This window comes from Diospyros lotus, chromosome 13 (assembly GCF_014633365.1).
Source record: "Diospyros lotus cultivar Yz01 chromosome 13, ASM1463336v1, whole genome shotgun sequence".
Classification (NCBI taxonomy): domain Eukaryota; kingdom Viridiplantae; phylum Streptophyta; class Magnoliopsida; order Ericales; family Ebenaceae; genus Diospyros; species Diospyros lotus.
Genome location: NC_068350.1, coordinates 1,272,766 through 1,298,802, shown reverse-complemented (window position 1 = coordinate 1,298,802; position 26,037 = coordinate 1,272,766). Strand labels below are relative to the sequence as shown.

The following is a 26,037-nucleotide window of genomic DNA, read 5'->3' as shown; positions in this document are numbered from 1 at the left end:
TATAAGAATTTGACATTTATAATTTAACATGGATGATTCAATTCCAAAAAAAAATATATATATATTTTTTTAAATCATTGATGATCAAATATTATTTTTAGTGTAAAACTTCAAATAATGATTTCAAAGTAGGATGTTTAATTTGAAATTTAATATTTTATCTTTTAAGTGTTGAATCTTTGATATTTAAAGAAATGTGAAATTGATTAATCTATCCTATTGAGTTACCTAAACATGCAAATATTCAAAAAGAATTTATTTATTTATTTATTTAATTCTATTTTTATTTTATTAATTCTATTTTTTATTTTAGCTACAATAATTTTTTTAATTAATATAATATAAAAATTAAAGAGTTTCCCACCACGCATGGTCGGGGAACCCAAGGTTCTCTAATCCTGAATCGAAGTTTCCCCCTCCTCCTCGTTGATGGTCACCGCCGTGGCGGTTGGCGACGGTTGATATGTATTGTTTGATATTTAATTTTTAATTTAATTTATTCACATTATAGAGCACTTACTGATGTGCTTTATTATGTGCTTTATTATATAGATTTAGTAATTTTTTTATTTTAAAACATTAACAAATATACAATAATTTTTATTTTTATTTTTTTCATTGTTTACAATTTTTTTTTTTGCAATATTAATGAACATTATTGCATTTTAATCTTAATATTATTTACATCGTGCCTTTAAAAAGATATGTGATATAAGGCGAGTTTAGGCTTTCAATTTGGTACGCATCTGAGTTCATTGCTTGATTATTTCGAGTTCAAATTTAATGTTTGATTTTTTTTAATTACATCGTGCCTTCAGACACGGGTTATTCCTAATATATATATATATAGATGAAGCAATCAAATTTCTTCGAAGTGCATGATCATGACATACCCCATTGGGCACACAACCCAACTAGCATGAGTGCCCATGCGTGTCAACCTGCAATCATCTCAACTCTTTTAACTCGTTCTAATCATCGAGATATATATAACCAATTAGTGACACTCCTCCCTAGTCAATCAATACCCTCGTTCATGCGCTCCCCCAGGTTGTAAAGCACTCGTCAAAATGAGCTGCAATTAACATATATAAATCACCATAAATTTTACATAAAAACTCTATAAAATAGGCCAAACCTAATACTTTGGCCTCCTATTTTCTTTTTATCATTTAATTTTTTTATTATTTTAATTATATCTCTAAATTATATTTTTAAATTAATTTAATTCATATACTTGTAAAGAGAAACATGACGTATAATTTATCATTTCATTTTAATTATTTTTTTATATAAAAATACAAAAATTAAATTAACTTAAAAATATAAATTTAATGATGTAATCAAAATAATAAAAAGTTCAAATTGCTACACACAAAAAAAATCTAAGCACATTGACTGGAAAATCAAGTTTAATGATGTAATTAAAATAACAAAGATGTAAAAGTAAAAGGGCAAAAATATGAATTTGGTCAAATTTGATTAGTAACTTACATTTACACGACCCTCAATTTGTATCATTAAGAGGAAAACAAGAATCAGCTGGAAATAGGATGGATGAGTTGGGAAGGTAAATTATTGACCTGATATTAATTTCACATCCACCAATCATTCTGTAATGAGTCCACATATCAGTGTATTCTAGTTGAAACTAAAAATAGAGAGTAAACCAGCATACAACTCCATATATATATACATTATACTAACCTATGGTGGTGCTGCAAAATCAGGAAGTAGCGCTCTGCCTCATCCATTTTGTAGCCGACCATTTCTCTCCTGACAGTACTTCACAGCCTCCATGAATACTTTTTGGGTCCGACTGCCCGTCTAGGCCCTGAGACAAACAAGTTGATCAATCATGTATTTTAACTTCAATATCAACAATTACTCTTTATGGTCAAAAGTTTGAAATCTGATCCAGAGAAATGGTACAATGAAACGGATTTCTTGTATATAACCACTAGCCAAAGCCTATAAAGCATTCGGTTGTGGTAGCAGAGCAAGGTAGATATTGTAGCCCGAACTAGTTCATTGTGTATAGGCGATGGATAGGCTCAATCCATATTGACATTCTAATCGGGTAATCAAGGCCCTAACTAATCCCACACCAACTCCATGATTATGAGGTAGAACTTGAATGATGTTATATCAGAGTACATGATCCACAATACAACGGAAAGACATTCCAGAACATCTAAATATGAATCATTCTCGGGCAAGTGATATAACACCAATGAATGTCACACTGAATTTCAAGTAGATGGAAAGAAGAAACTAAATTATGAAAATGGGAATTCGGAACAATTCTTTACACATCAATTAATCAAGCGGAATATTCAACACCTCTAGTGTTGAATATATTCCTCCTTATCACATATAGTGCCAAGCATGGACAAGGGAGGGTTGAGTTAGCTAGCCAACAACCAATGTTAAAATAGTCGGATCTTTCATATAGGTGGTGTTACAACAATGTAAGAAGCCTGGACTGTCCTGGTTCCTATTTGTAAAATATTCTTATCCTTGTCACTGTAAAGGCAATATTTGAATATATGCCTCTAATACTTGCAATTATTGCTTTGTTATCTGAAAAAAGCTTGAGACGTGAAACTCCCAAATGCATTACCAAAGAGAGTACATTCAAACAGCCATAAGTGGGGAAACCTCCCACTATACAAGGAAACAAGCAGGAAAGTTTCTTTGATTTGCTTATGGGATGAAACCACACACCATTCTTGCCGTGGGGACCTAAACTAAAAGAAAATTTTCACAATTCTAAAGAGTTATTTGCTCTCTTTTCTTTTCTTTTCTTTCCTTTCTTTTTTTGGCTTGTTCAGGGAAATGATTTATTTACTCCTTTCATAACATATAGATTTCAGATATGATTACCTATGGAAAAAGTAATAATAATAAAAAACAAGAGACAGAGAATGCAAGAGAACAAACCATGCTCCAGAAAAGCACTGCATCTCCTTTAAGAGGTTTTACACACAACCCTTTCATTATTTTCCCACCACAACTGCATTCACCTGAACCAGCCTGAAAAAATCCAAAAATCAAGAGACACCAATGCAATGAGAAATTTAAGAAAAATAATAATAGACTAGCAACATAAATCATTAGTTGATTCCAGAAAATTTGAAAGGTTATATACTTTTCAGAAAACAAACTGAAAAATGTTCCTAGGGAAAGTATATGTAAATGTTGAGAGTAAAAATAATAATACAAAAGATAAAGTTAACCCTCTATCTAATAGTTAAGTTTTTAGATCAGATGTTGGTTAACATTTCAACATGGTATTAGAGCTGGCAAGGACCCTAAGTTCAAACCTTACCGCTAACCTAATATTTAAAATGTTGCACATGTTTGAACCAATTATGCAATGAAGGCTGGACACGTGTGAGAGGGATGTCGAGAGTAAAAATAATAATAAAAAAGATAAAATTAACCCTCTATCTAATAGTTTTAGCTTTTAAATGAAATAGTAGTTAACAATTCAACATTAAACAAAGATATCATTTGAACCCATGCAACTATAACAGTGAAATTTACTAGTAATAAGTTAATAAGACAAATTGGTTTAAAGGGTTAACTAATCTTGCATCCTTGAAACTTCAAGAAAATACGCCTTGCCCACACTAAAAATCCAAGATCTATTGTATGTGAGAGGAAACTCTCTTAAATCATATTCACTGCCTATCTAGAAGACAAGGCCATATATAGAAATGAGTGGTGAGCTAGAATTCATGTCGCCAAACCCACAATGGGATAAAGGCTTGGTAAGTTTCACCAAGTGTGGATGCTCCTGAATTTCTGTGCATAACATTCAGTTGACCTCCTGTTGGCATATGGAAGCCTGCATATTACACTTTGATTCAGACTTGTCTTATCACTTATGGAGGATGGATTTGGATGCTGGACGGTGTCACTCGAGGCATTATAATGAAGCAACTCCTTATACCCAGTGGATTTGGATGCTAGGCTTTATGCTGCTAGTTTAAAGAAAGATCTTGCACATACAATAATCCAGATACTTCATATGTACTACAGGGCAAGATGATTGAGGTTCAAAAGGACTTGACCTACAAGGAGCAACTGGTAGAGATTCTTGACCGAAAGGAATATGTCTTGAAAAAGAGTCTACTGACACAGAGGGTAGCATAGAGGAACCATTAGATCAAGAAGCCAACTTGGGAGTGGGAGGGCCAGGATCAAGGCCAAACCTGAATTTATTTTGGTGATTTGTTGTAATGTGTCTGGTTATGAAACAACTGTATGGATCTGATATTATTAATAATTTGAGGGTTTTGTGACTTGATATATGTGCTCTGTGAAACTTTGAGAACAAAATTGTTATTTAAGGCGCGTAATATGTGACACCCCCAGAATTAGCCTAGAAATCTGTGCCATATGTGAAGTTAAGGGTTCAAGGATTTTAGGGTAAATTGAGATACTAAAATCTATGGAAATTGAGAGTCTTGACCTAGAGTCAACAAAGGAATTAAGAAACACCAAGGTTGAGGGGAAAAATTGTCATCTGACATCCAGTTACAAAAATGGTTATTTTCAAACGGCAAAATTGAAAAGGCGTTTGATAAAATGCCAACTGTATGCTGTGTGGTTGCGATACCTACCTTGGGGCCATTTCTGGTGAGCAAATATCATCTTACTCCCACACTTTGAAAGTGTGGGAGTAAGATGATATTTTCCTAAATTTCAGAAAATATTTGGGTTTATTTGTTATTTCCAACTTTAACCACTTTGACTAACTAACCCTAAAGCCGTGTTCCACACTTAAATAGGTTGCTCCTATAGGACTGCCATAAAACATCAAAGTTCATCAATGTAAAGCTGATATCTGGAATAAACTTCAAACCTTCCACCACCTCATTTTCAAACATTTACTGATTCAAATAATATTCTGCAAATGGGCAATCATCAATGCAGATCAAACTAATGGATCTTTTTATGATGTGGTCCAGAAAATCTGAGGTTGCAACAGTTAATGTATTTCGACTATAATAATGCAGAATGGAAGTTTTTAAGTATTACCATGGGAAAGTATGTTTCTCCTCCCTCAACGTTGTCACTCAAGTACATGAGCACTGTAGCTACTCGTTGCCCACCACGTTTCAAATTGAACTGGAAAAGGAAAGAAAGAGAAAGCTTTCTTTTTAATAGGAACATGCATATGCTAATAGATATGGATTAAATAGAGTTTTTTGTTTTTTGTGCAAGTACTGAAAAAGATTTAAAAAACAGTGCTGAAAAAAATGAACAATTTGTTCAGTAAAAACTTACAGTATCTGAAAAGTAGTCATGGTGAGGTCTGTAAAACTGATTTTTTTCATACCTGTGTTTTTGCAAATGTTAGCTTTGATAGTTGAAAATATTAGTATTCCTGTATTAAAAATTTAATATGAACAATATGATCCATACCTTAAAACTTGGATAAGCTCCCCATTTTCTACTGGTACTTGTGAATAGACAGAAATTCGTTTTTCAATTGCCTGATTTTGCAAGAAACATGAACAAGTCATTAGCACACAATGTTTTTCATTTCATTGTGTTCCCACATGAGGTCTTCCCAGCATATGAGGAATGTCACAGAACAATGCAAAAAAAGGAAGGTATAAACTATTGTTGAAAAAAGAAGAGAGAGAACACTCACAATTTGCAGTCAATCATAAACTTCTACAAATTGAGAAAAAGTAAGATTTCAGAGAACCAACCTGTACCATTGGGTACATCCTTTCTTCAGGGCTCAAAAACATACCAGAGCTCGTCCTAACATCACTTTTGATTCCCTAAAATTGATGAAAATCAAAATAATAAGATACTGACGAGAATCAAGATAAATCAACCAAGAAAAATTACGACGTCTCATTGCAAATAACATGATAACAATCAAAACACATAAATGACAACCTAGTTGTTGGCATTTTTAGCCTTCCACAATAAAATTGACCATGAATTTTTTCTAACCATTGTGACTATTGGTTGGAGTTCTTTGCAACATGAATTCTGATTCTTGAAACTGGGACTAGAGGGTAATATGACAATGGCTTCCATTTCTAACAGTGAAGTGTGAATTTATGCAAAATGAAAAGTGCAAAATTTAAATCAAACCCATAACAAAGCCATTCAAATTAGATCTTAACACACAAAATGCATGTTGTTAAACAACACACAATTTTTACGCTCAAGAACACAAAAGAAAGCCAACATGAGAGGTCAAAATGACATAAACCAGTGCATATGTTTGAATGTTCAAGAGCTACAAAATTTCTATGAGGTTTGGTTTCTACTCGATATCCAAGTCATCAATATCAAAAGCTAACTGACATGGAAAGAAAGGATAACAATCAAGAAACTGAAACATATTGAGTGGGTTCAGTTCAAATTGTAATTGTCAACCAGAACTTTCAGATAAGTATTACAAGACCTGGGATATCACAGAAGGTATTGGAAGTGGCACATGCTCATGGAATAGTCCAACTTATAGAAGCTCAAATTTTCTATCAAATCTGGTATCAACTTGGTACTGACATCACCAACAGCTAAATGATTATGAATGAAAAGTTGATGTTCAAGAAATGAATTAAGCTCAATGTATTACCAAAAGAAAAAATGTAATGGTCTAGAGTATCTTGTCTTTTAGATATCATCAAAGTAGAGTTATCTCTGGGATGCTGCAATGACTAAATCCTGATCCATTCAACAGTTAGAAAAATAGCAACAAAAGGTATACCTCAACTGAAAAATGTAAGACTTCAAAACATTGAAATGATAAGAAGGTGATACAACATCAAATCATATAGATACACTTCAATGCACCTTCCCAGTTTTTGTATCCACTACAGTGGAAATCTGAAGACGAGGCTTCGCAATTGCTACAAGATAATCACATTCCTACAAGGAAAACAATTTACAAACAAAACATTAGCATCAAGAAACTACTATTTTTTTTCCTTTTCCAAAGTTAAGCATGGGATGATCAAAAGCTTCAAAACTAAGGATTGGGAAAAAAATATATATATATATATATATATATCTGATGCAGTTCTTTCAAGAACTGGAGAAATACAATCAGATGGAAATGATGGCAACAATTATGATAGTGACCTGTACAACATTTAAGGTTGACTGGAAATTAAATTATTTTGATTTGGCAGGAAATGCTCATACCTATCTGACATGTGAGGAAACATGGACAGACAATGCCCTGTGGTTGTAACATGCCATGGTGATAACATGCCATCTGAATAGTAAAGACAATAAACTTATCTTTACAGGGATTTAAACAGTTAAAACCAAGGCTGGTTTAGCAATGCTTACATGTATTGGTGTATGAATAATTTGTTTCAATATCCATCTCCTTTAGGCATCTTTTTTTTAATGGATTTCATACTGTAGCTCTTGTTTAAGTTTGTCTACAAGTTCTATTTTTCAGAAATTTATTGGGTTTTCTATTTTCCAGAAACTTATTCCACTGTTTTTAGTTTCCATTTTGTTCAAAAGCTTTCTACAAGCTATTCCAAATCATCTATTGACTCCAGTAAATAACCCAGTTCTAGCCAAAACATTTTAACGAACAAATGATGTTCCTTTAGACATTGACTCATTCAAACCTGAAGAATTCTCCTACAATTGATGACTTTCTGGCTGTCTCCCACATTAATTCTCACATGATGTTCTCATCTCCAATCACACAATAGCAGCAGATAAATCATTCATCCTTCATGGTGGAATAATTTAAAGCCAGTGGTAGTTGACAAGGAATATTGAAGGAACACAGAAAAAACTGTGAAATGGGCATGGATTTTAATTGCAATCTTGTAATTACATAGTTGAGTTAATGATGGTGAATAATTAGCAGGAAACTTAATTGCGTGAAGTTAATAAACTATACATGCAGCATTATTGCTAAAAATATTTTGAGCATGGTTCTCAAGTTCAGTGTAGTCAAAAGCGAGTGCCTGGCTCACCTAGGCACTCGGACCATGCAAGGCCCCAGGAAAGGGCTTCGCCTACTGCTAGGCAAGGTTGCTTCACTCAGGCGAGCACCTCTGCTGAGGCGTCAAGTGCCACAAGCACTCACCTAGGATGTAATGAATCAAAATCAAAAGAAAAATTGAAGGAAAGTGAAGGGTCGTTTGTAGAAGGAATGTGAAGGGTCTCTCAGTGTAATAGGAAGAATAAAATGAAGAGGAAAATGAAAAAACAAAGAAGAAAAGCAGATGCACCTGGCTTCTCCTTGTGTTGTATGTTGTTGATGCTGCCTTTTAGTCACTATTGCATTGTTTCTCATTTAGTGTTTTAACTTTTCAGCGTCTACTAATTATTGGTTGACAGTCACTGTTTGGTTCTATGATATATATATTTAGTTCTACACTTTTAGTCAATACTCAGTTAATATTTGCAACAAAAGAGTTATATATGTTTGCTAGAACTGTAAGCTTGCAACAGTGTAACCTATAACTTTATATATAATATTGTTTGTATGTCAATATTGTATATTATATAACTTTATATAAATTAAATGACATTTTTTGTGTGAACATTTATATTATATTGTATGTTTGTTTACTTTCCTAAAAGTATTTAACATTGTTTATTTTTTATATAAAAAATGAACAATTGTTATATAACTTATATTTTGTGTGTTAATGTTATATATTACATTGTCTAATTATCTATTTCATATTAAATATATTTTTTATTAATTTTTTTATATTTAGTGCCTTGCTTTGGTCATGCAAGTGCTTTTTTAGTGCTTAGCGCCTCGGGCGATATGAGGTCCATGGTGTCTTAAGGGTGCCTTTCACCCCTCACTACCTTGCTCAAATTAGAAACTCGAAAAAAAAAAAAAAAAAGAAAGAAAAAGGTTTGAATTTGTTTACTACTCTTTTTCCCTTCATCTTAGAGATTGGTTCGAATTGATGGCTAGTGGTTCAGAGAAATAGCAGAGAACTCATTGTTCAGGTTTCTGTCCCACTCAACCCAAACGCAAATCATGGCACAAGTTGAAGGAATTGAGGTTGACCAGAGTGTTAACGGGGGAGTGGAGAAACTGCTACAATTCTGAAGGGGGCTAAGCAAGGGGTCATTCCAAGATAATTATCTATTCTTATCTTATCTATTAATAAGATATATGTTACCAAAATCTCCAGTACAAATTGCATCTAATCCATTTAAGTTTATATTCTCATGCATGAACAAAGTGCATGGCAAAATTATTACAATCTTAGAAATCTAGGGTGCATACCAATCTATCACTTAAGACTTAGATGACACAGAGTTAGTTTGAGGTAGCCAAGGGCAAGGAGACAAAATTCTAATTGCAAAAACTTGAAATAATGTGGATTTATGCATGCTAGTCTGCTACCCCTCCCCTTAAGGAATTTTTATTTTAGGAGTCTCAATCACATAATTTCAAGTTTATTTATGAGCAGATGTTCTAGAGTAGATTTTTTAAACTTTTATTTACACTTCTTTTCAGTATAAACAATTGAAAAAAGATTATCTTCCTAAATCAACTTAGGTAACATATATCTTTATTTGATCTTAGATGAAAAGATAAAAATAAATCTCACTACATTCCTATACTAAGATGGATCATCAGTTTATACCACCTTGACTTGAGGGAAAGGAATTTCTCCAAAAAAAGTGCCGAGCACAGTGTTGATATAACTCATAGCATATCAAAGAAACTAAAGTTAATAAAAGCATCTTATGATTGTTGATAAAGCTACAGGAAACCCAAGTTGTAGTCTTTGGCCACCCAAAAACCAGGTCAAAAGCATATGACCAAAGTCACATATAAGCCTGTTTGAAAAGCTTTTAACTTCATTTGTTGTTAACATTGCTATACTATTATTATTGCTGTTTTTCATAGTTTTATAAGCTTGTTTGATTGAAACCTTATGCATGTCTATTATCGTATAAAATTGAGCTTGATATTATTTTTTGCTTGAAGGTAATCCAATGATTCCTTGTTGGTATTAGATTCACTTCCATACAGTACACTTGTGTCTAAAGAGTAAACCTCAAAGATGTAAAAGTTCTAATCATTGATCTTCAGCAAAGCTCCAAAACAAAGACACTTTTATGAAGATGTTGTATCATGTCAGACCTTGTTGGAGGCCAAAATTCTCAGGCACTTCCAACTGCATGTTGGGCACTCATCCAAATGTATTTCTACTTTTTTTTTTTTTTGTATATTTCAAGACACATTATGGACACTTCATAAACATCCATGTAAATCATGAGGATCATTTCATGTCCACTGATATAAAAACTAGTCACATTATATGCTAAAAAAGATAAATTCAAATTCAATTGAATTACAAAACTTTTATTAATATAATTTTCTAAAATATATAGACTAATCAAAAAAACAAAAGCCTTGAGTTGTGGAAACAATCTCTTTGTAAAACAAGGGTAAGGTTGCGTGTAAAAATGACCCTCTCGCAACCCTCATAAAGCAGGGAGCTTCATGCACTAGGGACTGCCTTTACATGGACTAATCACACATTTTTGGTTATGCAGAATGTGACTAGTTTTAAAGAGATACTAATTAATTATTTAACATGTTGAGGTTGTTCAACCTGGTCCTTGTTGCGATCTTGGGGCTGCCTGGTGCAGGTTTAAGTCTTGTTGACCATGTGTGTAGGGCACCTTCCAGCTGGATTATTGGGGGCCATGCCTGTTGTGACACATGGTGGGGTCTATGTGGCCCTACACATTGCATGTGATTGATGTGGTGCTCCGACCACCATACTGTGTGGTGGGGTCTATGTAGGCACTGTGTGCCCCTTGTGGCTATTGTGAGATTACACCTGCCACATGGCAAACCTTTGCCTAACTCATGTGGATAGGCAGTTTCCATGGGTTCATGGGAATTAGTGGAGCTGAAGATCCGGATACCCCATGTTACAAAAAAAAAAAAAAAATTCATATGTTTGTGCAGTGTTGAGTGCTAATTCATTTGAAATTCATGGTATGACATCATCCATGCCATGTCATGTTTCTTTGTGTCCACGCCTATATTTGTGCTTCTTAGCTATAACATTGAAATAGTATGTTTGTAATTCATTTCATACATTTCTATTGCATTTCTTTTTCCTAGAAAATTGAAACCCTGTTATCACATGAAATGTTGATTTTTTCCTGTAAACAAAGCTAATTGATACATTATGGTGGATGTATGGCCATACAAGACAAAATGAGAAACAAGAAGAAGATTATATGTAATAAGGTTGAAGTGGTAAATATTAAAGAGAAGATGCAAGAGATATGATTAATATGGCTTGGACATATGAGAAGAAGACCGATAGATGCACTATGTGGTGAGTGCATAGCATGGAGGAAGTTTGAAGCAAAAGAGGGCAAGGAAGACCTAAGAAAACTTTATGAAAACCCTTAAACATGAGATAGGGTATAGTGGCCTTACAAAAGATATGGCCATGGTTGGAAGCCTAGAATTCATATAGTTGAACCCATCTAGAGGGATTAAGACTTGTGATTGTTGTTGTATCTCAACTACACAAACTCAGGGAACAAAAAAGCTCCATTGCTATCACAAATGGGCAGAGGGCTCATTCAAGTTGGATATTTGTTTTCCACTCAGTTTTGTTGAGAATGTAGACTAATTTCATTTAGCCATTATTATATAACTAGAGATGAATATATGTTCTTGTCATTAACTTTATTATTTTGAATTTCACTTCATCAACTTGATTGTGTTTAGCAGTCACATTTGATTATACACTTTCGAATTTACATAGAACATGAAATTGTACAACTAATTTTAATAGGCTATGCACAGCTAAGCCACCCCACCTAGTGGGATTAAGGCTTGTGATTGTTGCTGTAATTACAGCTATAGCCAAGCATTTTAAAAGGGAGAAGAAGAGGAAAAAAAAAAAAACTCAATAGATTCAACACTTAAGAGTAGCCTCCACCAAATAATTTTCAATTCTTCTCAACGTGGTTATTTATATAAAGCCTAATTTAACCAACTCAAAAGAGGCACCTAGTATCAATGTTTCAAATCCATCCATTCAGATTTGTGTTACAACATAAGTATATAAAAAGCATTTTTATTGTGATGCATCCAAAGCTCTTCAGAACAAATATGTCATAATCAATAAACCCCTTACTTTAATTTACCAATTACTAGCGTATCCAATTTCTACAGTTAACATGTATGGTTTTATTCATTAATAACATCAGTACCATTATATCAACCAGAATACATAGAGATATAACCAAGAGATGGCTAGTATACCTCGATACTCAAAAAGTTATGAAGTAAAATAATTCGAGGTGACCAGCTAATTATTTCAGGTTTGATCTGCAGCAAAAAAGAACAGATTAATATGTGTATTTCTTTGAATTGTCTGCTACAGTACATGGCAGTAAAGACATGTACTTCAAAAGAACAGTTCCTGAAAAAGAATGGCGGCATTTTTATTGAACAAATTAAGCACTCAACCATTTCCATATACATCCATTCAAAGCACATAAGCATCCAACTGGCTTTAAGTACATACAAACAGTGAAACAGTGAAAGTGCTTTAAGTAGATACAAGTCTTCAGGGCAGAGGGCTCTTTGTTAATAGCCTAATGAAAATGCTGGTAGATGATGAAAGATAACTTTGTGCCCCTTGTGTTGCAACAAATGTGGCTGCAACAATCCTTCCTTTTCTATGCAATTCCCAGAGAAAGAGGAGGGCATCAAGTAAAGATTTTTAGGGTTAAAAGCTTAACAGTGAGCCTTTAAAGACTTTGTGAAGGTAATCTTTAAGGCTATAGAAGATCGTTAAAAAGACCACCATTTTGTCCAAACTAAGTTCACCAAATCTTATTCACCACGCTGACAGATGAAGCATTCTCAAATTGAACAATATGTACTGAGAACTACTACATTCAAAGTCAAAAGGAAACAGAACAAGATGTAGACCTATTATATTCAAGGTCAATATTGTAACAGAAAACAAAAGGAGGACTGCAATTCTTTGGCTATGTAATGGAATAAAGAAGCTATGAGATTCAGGGGTATTCAATGAACCAAGTTTCAATGTTTACTTGTTCTCAAATCTTTTATTTTTATTGGCACAACAACAAAAATAAAAAAGTCATGTTTGGAGATCTTGTTGTGTCAAACAAGTCTTTCTTCAGTGTCCTCCATAGTGCTTCAAGCAGTTTCAAAATATTTCCTTGTGTTGCTGTGGAAATACTGGAATTTCAATTTCATAATTATATTTCATATTGGGTTCTCAGGAAATCAAAATGTCAGTCCTTTTAACAGGAAAGAGACATAATATTTTCCTGCATTTCATCACTATCCTAATGTTAATCAAAACTCTCTAGTTTTAATTTAGAACCCGTTCTAATTCATGTAAGAAAACTCTTGTTTCTACAATGAATACAATTCAACTTTTATCAAAAGTATCATAGGAAGATAAATCAATATGACCCAAAGTGTATTCAGCATAAGAAAGAGAGAAGAAGAAAAACTAGATGAAAACTTCATGGCTAAACCATGGATCTCAATAGATAAACAATCAAGAGTTCTGAAGAGCAGTGAAAGAACACCCGGCTACTATGTTTCTGTTAATGCAACATGCCTATGTGATATCTGTCTACAGATTGATATAGATTTAATATGTCTACAAATGATATGCATCTATGAATTGATATATGCCTAAATGATCTCTATAAATTGATATAGGTTGTGGCACATGTACACGTAAGATAATGATGAATATAAGTTGGTATGGTTTTTCTAATTCATATATGGATCACTAGAAACTGTAACAACGATTCCATTTCTCACAACTTTCTAAACCACAAAAAAACATCAATCTATGAACTCTACTGTACATCTCAAAGAAGGCAATGTTTAGATCCCTTCAGTCCTATGAAAAACTGATATCCATCTGTGGCTTCTAGAGAGGGAGTAGTGATAGGCCACATAAGAGGGTCACAGCATGGTGAACAGGTGGTAGGTTGTAGTTCATTGCAATGGCCGTGCTCATGATAGTGGTTAGGCAGTAGTAATTAAGGATAACTGATAGCAGAGATTAGCTGCCAATTAGCAGTGGTGGCCCATGTGAGTTGCAGTCATGGATGGGTTTTGGTGATGATTTAAGAGTTAAGACAGATATATATATATATATATAGAGAGAGAGAGAGGGAGGGAGGGAGGGAGAGATAATGGGGGATCATTTGATAGATAGAGATCCAAGAGATATTTGGAGGAGAGAGATGCTCAAAAGATTGATTATCAAGTAGAATTTAGGCAAACAAATTCCACTGGAAAACAGCAATTTAAAAACCTCAAAACAGCACAGAATTACTAGCATATATCCAGTTTAGAAATTTTTAATGTTCTACCTCCAATTCTTTTTTTTTTTTGTTCTGTCAATTTCTACCTCCAATTCTTAGTCTTCCATCACCAGGAAGGTAGCTGAAGATGACCTATTTTTTGGGAGATTGTGCCCCCCCCCCCCCCCCCCAAAAAAAAAAATAATAATAAATAAATAATAAATAAATAAAATTAGGAGCATCGATCTACAAAAATTACCAGGCCAGAATTGGAAGTATGGACATTGTGTTGTGGAGAGAGAGAAAAGGGGCTGGGGGCTGTTTGAGATACCTCAACAATAAGCCAAACACCCAAAGAAAGGAAAAGAACTGCCCTGTCATCTTTACATTTGTTCCATTAATTAATTAGTATTACAGTTCCCTGTCCTCCTTTCGAAATATGAACTAGATTGGGGAATTTGTTGTCACGGCTGGTCTGAGACAGTGGTCGGCTTTCTAATTCCTATTGAATTAGAAAGCTTAAGAGCAGCACAAGAACAGAGAGGTAGAAGGGGGAAGAAGACGTTAGAGGGAAGAGAGAGAGGAGAGTGAGAGAGAGTGTTTGTGAAAGAGAGATTCTGTATTCAATTCATTCATGCCCCTCCAAGATAGCCTTGAGGAGAATATATACTCAGCCGTGGGAGGTAGGTCCACTGTAGTAGATCCTACTCCCTCATTCAGTTGCAACCAACCTTTTTGTCTTTTCCTAGCCACTATGTGTGGGGCCTAGGACTAACTACTTCTCAACAGAAAATGATAGCAAGAAAGCTAACAATTACAGCAGAAAAAGAAAAATCAGAAAGTTACAGCAATAAGGAAATTTAGGATAGGTAAATGGGATTCCTCTCGTGACAATTCTTCCCCCCTAACAGATTTCTTGTCCTCAAGAAATCATGAGGAGGCTGGCAGCTCTCGGAATTGTTTGAGTAAGTCAGGCAAGTATTCCCATGAGTTGTTCTTAGCCGATCCTTCCTTCCATTTCACTAACACTTGCATGAGTGGGGCTCCTTGATTGTAGATTACCCTCCTATCCAATATGGCCTCCGGTTCCTCCATTCTATTTTCTTCCCTAGGGAGGGAGGGTAATGTTGCATTCACCAGCTCAGTACCTACTGCTTTCTTCAAGAGCGAGACGTGAAAAACTGGGTGAATTTGGGATTCTTCAGGAAGTTGCAACCTATAGGCCACCTTCCCCACCCTAGCCATGATAGTAAACGGTCCAAAGTATCGGGGGCTAAGTTTTGATACATGCCCTCGTGTAATTGATTTGATATGGGATTGTTTTAGCCTCAAATACACCACCTCTCCCACTATAAACTCCCGATCACTCCTCTTCCGATCAGCTACTTGCTTCATTCGATTTTGGGCGGATGCCAATTCCTGTTTCAATTGTCGTAGTACCTCTCTCCTCTGCTATAAGTATTCCTCAACTGCGGTTGCAGAGGTATGATTCCCTAAGGCCGGTAAGAGAGGTGGTTTATACCCAAAGAGAGCCTCGAATGGTGACATTTTTAGGGAGGAGTGGTGGCTTGAATTATACCACCACTGGGCTAAAGTCAGCCACCTATGTCAGGTCTTGGTTTGTAGAATACATACACAACTTAAATAGGTTTCCAAACTCTAATTCACCCTCTCGGTTTGCCCATCCAATTGAGGGTGGTAAGCGGTGGACATATTCAGCTTAATCCCCTTTTGTTGCAGCTAGGTTTGAAGTTTCTGTTGTAGTAGAAACTTCAAACTTTCATGATCGGTTTTAATCACAAATCTACCTCCTTGTAAGTAATGTCTCCATCTATCCACTGCCATTAAAACAACAATGAATTCCTTCTCATATATGCTGAACCCTTGGTGTTTGGGGCTCAAGGCTTGGCTTAGGAAAGCCAACGGCCTTCCATTTTGCACCAATACCAGTCCCACTTGCATCCGTTTCCAGCACAAAAGGTTTAGTGAAATCTGGCAGTCCTATCGGCACCTTGCTCATGGCTTCTTTCAGCTTCTCGAAGGCTTCCTCTGCCGCAATTCCCCAGCTGAATCCTCCTTTCTTAAGCAACTCGGTTAGAGGTTTGCTAATGGCCCCGTAGTTCTGCACAAATCGGCGGTAATAACCGGTTAACCCTAGAAATCCCCTTAGGGACCTCACCGAGGTCAGTCTTGGCCAAGACATCATAGCTTCCACCTTCTTTGGATCGGTGCTCACCCCTTCCTTTGAGATAATGTGCCCCAAATACTCTACATGTCCTTGTCCAAATGCGCACTTAGATTTCTTAATAAAGAGCTGGTTAGATCTCAGGATATCAAGGGTGATTTTAAGGTGAGTCAAGTGTTGATCAAAGGTAGGGCTATAGACAAGTATGTCATCAAAGAATACAAGTATAAATTTTCAAGATAGGGTTCAAAAATTCTATTCATGAGGGATTGGAAAGTAGCTGGGGCATTGGTGAGCCCAAATGGCATCACCAAGAATTCAAAATGCCCATGGTGGGTCCTAAAAGCCGTTTTGTAGATATCCTCGGGTTTCATCATAATTTGATGATATCCCAAGCGTAAATCCAGCTTAGAGAAGTATCGGGCATGGTGAAGCTCATCCAAAAGGTCCTCCACCAAGGGTATAGGGAATTTATCTTTGATAGTTATGGCATTAAGTTGGCGATAGTCCACGTAAAATCGCCATGAACCATCTTTCTTTTTAACTAGTAGGACTAGAGAAGCAAAATGACTTAGGCTAGGTCGAATGGTTGCTTGTTAAAGCATTTCTCTAACCATCTTTTCAATCTCATTCTTTTGGATTGGGGGATAACGATAGGACCTACTGTTGACCAGTTTTACATTGGGTTTTAAATGGATTGAATGGTCAAATAGTCTGGCTGGGGGCAGGGATTTAGGCTCAACAAATAGATCCTCATAACCAACCAGCAGTTTATTAATGATTTCCAAGTAGTGTACCTGGTCGGGACCCCCCTGGGGCATGCTGACAGTAAGGCCAAACTCCCCCTGCATCATTGGATCCTCCACTCCTCCTTCGATGGCCACCATTGAAAAGAAATGTGCCAGTTGATTCCATCTTCCTTTGAATACCTTCTGTAGCTTTTTTCCAGAGATCATTTGGCAGGATCCGGTCTCCTTGTTACCCGATAATGTCATCCTCCTCCCCTCTTTCTCAAAAGATACCTCCATTTTGTTGAAATCAAAACTGATGGAGCTTACCCCCTTCATCCAATCTACTCCCAAAACCACATCACAGCCCCCCAAATGTAGCAATCTCAAATCTGCCTCGAATTTTTCTCCCTACATCTTCTAACAGAAACCATTGCAGGACAACCTGCTCAACATCTTTTGGCCATTGGCCACCGTTACGCTCAAGGGAGGTGTTCCCAAGAGTGGACACTTCATTCACCTGGTCGTGCTTTCATCGAGAAAGCTGTGGATACTCCCACTGTCGATTAAGATCATGAGATTGCCTTCCTTGGTTTGTCCTTCCACCTTAATGATTTTGTTGTTAGCTACTCCCTTTTAAGGCATGAATGGAAATCTCACCATTATCTTCTTCTTCCATGATCTCACAATCCTCTTCCTCTGTTGCTCCTTCTTCCTTTTCTTCATTCCCTTCCAATAGAAGAATCTGCCTTCTGCACTGGTGCCCAATGTGGTACTTATCCCCGCAGCGGAAGCAAAAGCTAGCTAACCTCCTCTACTCCCTTAATTGATCCCCAACCGGTACCGAGCCCGAGCCCATTCCACCCCTACTCCCATTGTTAACCTTCGTTGGTTCTCTGCCATACCCCTTACCTCCCACATTAGAGGCTCCTGTCACCATTCCCCTTGTTTGTTGCCTCTGTTTTTTGAGTAAAGCCTCCACTGCTAGCTCTTGTAGACGAGCACTCTCCGTTGCTTGTTCTACCGTGCGAGGTCTCAACACCTTAACCATCGGTCTCAGCTCCTCATTAAGGCCGCTTAAGTAACTAGACACGAAGTAGGTTTCTGATAGATGCGGGTTGTGTTGGATCATGAGTGATCTCAGCTCCTCAAAGTGCACCTGATAGGATTCCACACTCCCAATCTGTTTAAGTTTGTTGAACTCTTCTATGATATCCACCATGCTCCTTTCCCCAAACCTTTCACACAACTTCTCCGAGAATTCTGCCCAAGTACAGTCTTTTCTCCACCTTATGCATCCTTGATACCAAGCGTCAACTACCTCATTGAAGTAAGCTGATGCCAGTGGCACCCTCTATTCGTCGAGGATGTTATACCAATCGAACATTCTCTCACATTTTCGTAGCCACCATCGGGGATTCACTCCATCGAATGTGGGAATGTCTGCCCGAGGCATGGGAAATCCTGGTTGGTGGATATTACCCGGGCCATTCCCTCCCCCGTGGAGTAACCCTTCCAGCTTGTTCTCGGGTTCACCCTCTATCCCCACGGCATCCTGTCTATCAGCTCCTCAATTTCCTTGAAGAATCGATTCTATTCTCTCTCTAGGAGGAAATTCGGGAGATATACTTACTTGATTCTGTCGTCCAAACATTAACATAAACTGCTGCATTTGAGCAGCTAGATCCTCTCGCACCCGCATTATGGAGCCTTCAAGTCTTCGTTCCAGTCCTTCCATGGAACTCTCTACCTTCCGATCCATTGCCACAATCGCTTCGTGACTCCGATTAGCTCCCAACTCCAATTGTTCTATCCGGTTATTGGTGTCAGCTAAAGCCGAGCTAAACTGTTGCACTTGCATCTCCAAGGCCTCCATTCGAGTTCCCTCCGCCATCGACTTAATCCTAGCTCTGCCGATGATGGTGACTCTGATACCAAATTGTCACGGTTGGTCCGAGACAGTGGTCGGCTTTCTAATTCTGATTGAATTAGAAAGCTTAAGAGCAGCACAAGAACAGAGAGGTAGAAGGGGGAAGAAGACGTTAGAGGGAAGAGAGAGAGAGGAGAGTGAGAGAGAGTGTTTGTGAAAGAGAGATTTTGTATTCAATTCATTCATGCCCCTCCAAGATAGCCTTGGGGAGAATATATACTCAGCCATGGGAGGCAGGTCCGTTGTAGCAGATCCTACTCCCTCATTCAGTTGCAACCAACCTTTTTGTCTTTTCCTAGCCACTATGTGTGGGGCCTAGGACTAACTACTTCTCAACAAAAAATGACAGCAAGAAAGCTAACAATTACAGCAGAAAAAGAAAAATCAGAAAGTTACAGCAATAAGGAAATTCAGGATAGATAAATGGGATTCCTCTCGTGACATTTGTAAGGTTCGAGGCTTTGATAGATTCAAAATACTAAACCCCACCAACCAATAAAAAAAAGATAAATCAATAACAAGTTGTGTTATAATCTGCTATACTCTTCCATAAATCGTATAGGTAGAGAAGTGCCCAAGGTTGAGGCTAGGATAAGTACAGAATGGTGGTCCAAGAAACTTAAACAACCTCCTGGGGCAAAAGGAAAAAAATTAAGAGTTGCAATATCAACTGAATGTATTTAAACAGCATGATGTTGGCAAGACTAGCCACGATTTACAGTTTAGACTTTGTGAGTTTACCTGGTAATTACCCTCTTACCCTACCATCCAACCACAGTAATTGATTACAACTCAGAAATTCAGACCAAATGTATGAACAAAATAGGAGGAAAAAAAATGCAAAATTGATAGGAATCCTCAACAAGCAGCTTGCATGGAGGAATTGAGAGCTGAACTAGCATATAAATGTAAACATAAAGAAAGACCAAGTATTTAATCATGTAGGCTCATATCAACACAGGGAACATACATATCGAAAACGTAAAGTTTCAGCTTCCTTGTCATTAGCCCAAGGAAGAACACCTGCACAGAGAGAGAGAGAGAGAGAGAGAGAGAGAGGTTAAAAAAAGATGCCAAAATTTTACTAGAATCAGAAGCATGTCTTCTTTTTTTTTTTTTTTTTCTCTCTTCTAACCCCCCTCCCCTAGGCCACTGATAGACCACCACCTGTTGATGGAGTGCTTTCATATCTCTTAACAGATGATCTTCCAAGAGATGATACTGGGATAATGTATACCAGATTGACTTTTATGTCATGTTTGGTGAGCATGGGAAAAGTTCATAATAAGTGCTAAAGATGTTTATTTGCATGCAGATAAGAATATAACTTAAAAATTTACCACGATATTATTTGTATTATATGTTGTATATTTTTATATTTATTTGTTTTGTTAAGTTGATCTTATATATATAAATAATTATGCTAACATAATGGTGCATAATTACTTTACATATTTTCATGCTATAATTATAAAATAAACTATTATTATATTTTCCATGGTTTAAGATATTTCATTTATATTACATTGCATGCATGCTACTGCCATTACTTATAAGTAATTAGAACTCCACTTGTGCATTGAGCAATCCACCTAAACGCTTCTAGGACTGAAGATATGATTAAAAATCTTTATCACAGCAGTCCCAAGCTCAGAAGGAGTTAAATAGTTGACAATCAAAGTAAAAGATGTTGGATCTTTCCAACATGGATTCTAGAATTATGCTAAAGTTTTATAATAATATTAGGATGTTATAAATGTAATATAGACCTATATATTATCTTAAAAATTATAATTATACTTGAAACAAACTATAAAATACAAATTATAATAACATCATTATTAAATCTACAAATAACTATGAAATAAACAATCAAAACAATGTACTTTATTCGATACCATCATGATTAAATGATAATATTATCAAGTATGTTGTAGAACATATAGTTAACAATGTTGTAATCATAAATTAAAAAATAAATTATCATAATAACGCCATTTATAACTTTAAAATAATATTATGTTATACTGTTTAGAACTGTGGCTGTATCCATATGACACATAATATATTATTGTAGTAGATCTTTTATAGTACAATATGAAAATACTATTTTAATATACTATAATCTATATTTAAATATGAAAATGTGATATAATTATTAGGATAATATGGTAAACTTGTCCCTTAGGGTGTTTATCCCATTGATAGTAAAAATAATAATATAAAAGATAAAGTTAACCCTCTATCTACAAGCTTAACCTTTTAAATCAAATGTGGTTAACAATTCAACATATCCAAGGAGATTTATCCCAATCGCCAATGGGATAAATATTGGTTCCATGCACACATAATATGAGGTTAGATTGGGAGATTATCATAAAGTCACATGAACAACATTATCTTCTCCTATATAACCCCAAGATTTGTATAAATATGACACTAGCGTTAATGCTACTTATTATACTCCTCCAACAACTGAACCTCCAAAACTTCTAAATTTGGTTGATGAGTAACAGAAGAAAGCCAATAGATTCCATTCAGACATGAATAGCTGGCAAAGGGCATATCTTACATAGGAATATAACTCACTACTTGTTTAACTGCAATCACAAAAATTCTGTTGGAACTGTTTTCCAAATTAAGCTTTATTTTTGTTTATTTGTTTGAGTCAAACTGAGACTTATTACAAAAACAACAACAAAAATAAGTTTCTAAAATTTTCTTAATTTTATTTTATTTTCTTATAAGTTTATATATCGGAGTAACCAATCATAGTTAATATGAAATTTGACACAAACTAGTATGAAGCATACCAACCTGTGGACAACTGCCGATTGCCAAAATTCCGACTTTGATACAGTCTTCTAGATAAAGGAAATTCAGTGCCTATAACAAACAGAAAACCTTATAAAGTCATCTAACAAAAAATGCATTTGTATAATAGGTAAATGAGGTCCAAAAAATTTTTTAACCAACAATGCTAGAAAAGATGTCACTATATTTGATCCATGCACATAATAAAACTAAAGCTAAGAATACAATATAGCAATGGTATAAAAGTAAAAAACCATTTAATTGACCACTTGCCCACCATTGATAATAGACAAGGATGGAGAAGTGCCATTCCTCAAGAAAGAAGAACTAGCACCTCTAACAAGAAGCATAGATTATTTTATTTTATTTCCTATAATGTCCAAAAGATGTTAAGCTGAGTGCCTCATACGCATCTTCAGCTTTACCAATTGCAGATTTCCTGATGCAGCACCTACAGAGTGTTGAAGCGCATGAGAATGACAGCTGGTCATTCTCCCAGTCCCAGCACTGACATATTGGGCCTAAGCTACTTCAGAACCACAAAGAAAAGGTATGGTGTCTATAGAACTAAAATAGAATGCATACTTAATAAATAGCATACTCATTTGGTTGTCCTTTTACTAAAGAAACAGATAAACTGAGGCTAGTCATTTTTTTTTAAAGATGTTTCAGCCATATCAGAATTGAAGCAACTCATTCTGTCTATCCTTTGATGTTCCCCATAAAGAGTATACATGTGGATCGATGCTGTTGTGTTGAAGACAAATGAGAGGTATTTAGGCGGAGTTTAGTCCCACCCCTAGCATAGGAAAGAAAAAACAGTGTCCCTTAAGTCTTGGTTCCCTCAGGATAATCAAGAACCCACCAGACGATTGTCCAGGCCCATGAAACAGGAAGACACTCATATTGTTGTTCATTCACTTAAAAGAGTTGTTTATCTATGTAGGTGCTGAAGTAGATAGATTCTTCGGACACATTTGTTCCCTGGAGGAAGGTGTGAGATAGGACAATGAGAGATTTTTATGCCACCCTATGCCAAGTTTGGTGCATCCATTTAACTTATACCCCACATATATATGAGGAAAAACAACCCAAATGGGTAGGGTATATTCTCGAGGGACCATTGGCTAAGCTTTGAAAATGGAAACATTGCCATTAACCTTAGGGACAAGATCCTAACCACTCTATTTTTTCACACACCTTCTAAACAAAATAGCAATGCACATGCCAATCCACTATTATCCTAAAAATATAAAATTTAAAACATTAAAAATGGGGGAGGGTCAGGCTAGGATGAAGCATGCAAGAGATTCAGTCATATAATAATTTCTATCACTTGTAAGAAGGAATGATTTCAAGAATCTACCATAAGAATCTTCCAACCTTCTGAGAAATGCCAATTGAAATAGAGCTCCTGCAAAATTCCGATAATTGGAGACATTGTAATTATTCACCATTAAAATATTAAAATTGCTGTTATCAGAAACATCAGGAAGCATCAAAAACCTTTAATTAAAAGATAATATAATTTGAATAATTTGAAATCAGAAAGCAAGTGGTGCCAGTAATGAAACTAATTATACGCAACTTTTCAATTTGGATGCACAGTTTAGAAATGTACAAGTCCTGAAATCAGTGAAAGACCCCCCTCAAATTTAATCCATGGTCAACCAAGTTGACAAATGTAGATGTGGATATGAGAGTTCGAGGGAGATTAGAGGGGCCAAGGAAATAAGAACTAGGTTCAATTACCAGATTTAAATATATGCAAGGTAAAAGACAATATGTTAAATTATTACTAGTATTCTGTATTACCTAAAATTTATTCTCTAAAAAATTAGTTGCCTAATAATAATATAGTAAGTGTAATATATTACTGTTTGATGAGGGTAATTTATGCATAAACATATGCAATTTAAAAGAAAATATTTTAGCAAGTAGCCAGCTTGGTTTCCTATCATAAGTGGCAACAGGGTCTACAGTGTACCAGCTTAAGCCACAGTTTGAACTTGAGGAGTTTGGACTACCCAAATTGTAATAGTTGGATGGTGAATTCCCTCTGCTACTCAGTATTGAGGTGAAGATTTCTTTTTTAAGTATGATTTAACATTTGTTGTTTTTTGTTTCCTAATAAGGCCCGAGGCTATGGCGATTTTTCGGGTGAGTTTTATCTTCATAGGTTTTGGCCCGAGACTGAAGAACCCAAGACCGTCACCACCTTCAGGCAGCCCATTTTAGAAGACGGGCCATAAGCCCACTCCCCACTTTGGAGGAGAAATGGGCCTCGGCCCATTTGCTCAAGTGGGGAAGCCCACTTTTTTTAGCCCATTAGCCCTCATATAAAAGGGCACTCTTTGGCCCTCCTTTTGGCATCTCCTTCTCTCGTGGCTGAACCCTAGCCCCCCCCTCTCTCTCTCTCTTTTGTTTCCTTTCTTGGCCGATAGCTCCATCTTTCTTTCCTTGTTCATCCGATCGTGATGGGAGTCTTCTTGCCTTCTATGGTTGTTCCTTCCTTCCATGTGAGCGGCCGCCTTTCACAGCCTTTCCTTGTGTGTGAAAGGCGGTCCATTGATGTCGCTTGAAACTACTACATATCCGAGACCAAGGTCTCCTCTTCGGGTAAGCTCTTCTCTTTTGGCTTTGTGCTTTTTACCCTTCGTCTTTGTGACCGATCTACCTTCTGTGGTAACCTACTGTGAGTGGTTTTGATCACTTGGGTGAGAGAGGGTTTCGTTGAGTTCGGCCGAGAGGTGTCGGGGCTTTTTGGGCTTATGGTTTGAGAGCTTCGTTTGTGACTTGTGGTTCCTATTCGTTGGCGTTACCAAAAGTGGTGATTGTTCTTTCAGATCTGAGCCTTGAACATTATTTAACAGGGAGTTTTTCATTCTGTTTCTTGCGTTCTTTACTTTTGTCTATATTTGGTTCGATTTATTGCACTTAACCCTTTCTGTTTTGTAGAGATTTTCCGCAACAACATTATAGATAGATTTGTGAATTTCCACTTGTCCATCAGCCATCAAGGATGGTATGAATTAATCCAAACGCGTCGATCACACTTCGATTGGGGTCATTCAGTTTGGTAATATTTTTTGCTAAAATTACTGGTTTTCGTAAATTTTTAACGAAAATATGCAGATTTGTGAGGGAAAAAAAGAATTACATTTTATAATCCCCTACTAACTCCACCTATCCCTTTTTTTCATCCCCATCATCCCTATCTTAGGTAACGGTCATCCCCACAGATAACATGTAAAAGTATCACTCACTGTTACTTATTTTTCTTTTTACAAAACTTATGATCCCAACCCTATCCATCTACGCCTAAATCATGCAACATTCACTGATGTTTTTTTTTTCCTTTGGAGTGCCATGAACTGAACAAATGATTTGATTCCGTATAAATCATGTGTCTTTTCACCCTGCCGAGTTTTTAGAATAAAACTAAAAAGCTCCACCAAAAATCTAATAACGAGATCAGACAAAACAAACAAACAAACAAATAAGAAGGCAATAAATTAAACAACATCGATACTGAAATGGCGGAGAATGAGCCGAAAGAATAAAGACGCCAACCATTGCGGATAACAGAATTAGTAAATTACACTCAGATTAACAAGTGGATGCAGCATTAACCACGCGCAAACATAAAACTACACATATACACGCATAGAAATGAGATGCATGTAAGAGGAGGACAAAGGAAAGAACACAATTAGGTACCTATAATCATGCCGATGGTGACGAATGTAAGCAATCCGAACACAATTCGCATCTTACTCGCAGCCATCGCGAGAGAGAGAGAGAGAGAGAGAGATTTCAGGTGCTTCCTTGCTTTCTTCCTAAGCCAGGGGAACGGACCCGAAGGGCGTGAAGAAGGAAAACGGAGAGAGAGAGAGAGAGAGAGAGAGAGAGAGATAAAAAAATTGGTGTTAAGGCGGTGTTTGTTTCAGGACACGACTGTCGGACGCCCACAGAAAGAGGAAAGACGCCGGGGCTCTGAAAACCATTGAAAGGCGAGCGGGTTCGATCCGATCGTCATTACATTTTAT

General features: G+C 36.2%; 1 protein-coding gene across 3 annotated transcripts; it reads right to left on the bottom strand.

Annotated features, from left to right (window-relative positions):
• Window positions 1-825: 825 nt before the first annotated feature.
• Window positions 826-26,037, bottom strand: LOC127788595 (prolyl 4-hydroxylase 1). Of its 3 annotated transcripts, XR_008020427.1 has the most exons (14): window positions 25,709-26,037; window positions 23,355-23,402; window positions 21,992-22,060; window positions 20,145-20,197; window positions 12,290-12,355; window positions 6,835-6,909; window positions 5,730-5,804; window positions 5,437-5,507; window positions 5,299-5,350; window positions 5,050-5,139; window positions 2,944-3,036; window positions 1,708-1,834; window positions 1,495-1,613; window positions 826-1,075 (listed from the first exon to the last, which is right to left on the bottom strand). XR_008020427.1 is itself a non-coding variant. In XM_052317061.1 (13 exons), exons 1-12 carry the CDS (start codon window positions 25,773-25,775, stop codon window positions 1,727-1,729), a joined length of 867 nt encoding a protein of 288 aa, XP_052173021.1. In that variant the 5' UTR covers window positions 25,776-26,037; the 3' UTR covers window positions 829-1,075; window positions 1,708-1,726. The 3 variants fall into 3 exon arrangements, 2 of the variants coding, with proteins under 2 accessions (XP_052173021.1, XP_052173022.1); XM_052317061.1 differs by lacking the exon at window positions 1,495-1,613 and having other exon boundaries at window positions 829-1,075; XM_052317062.1 differs by lacking the exon at window positions 826-1,075 and having other exon boundaries at window positions 1,422-1,613.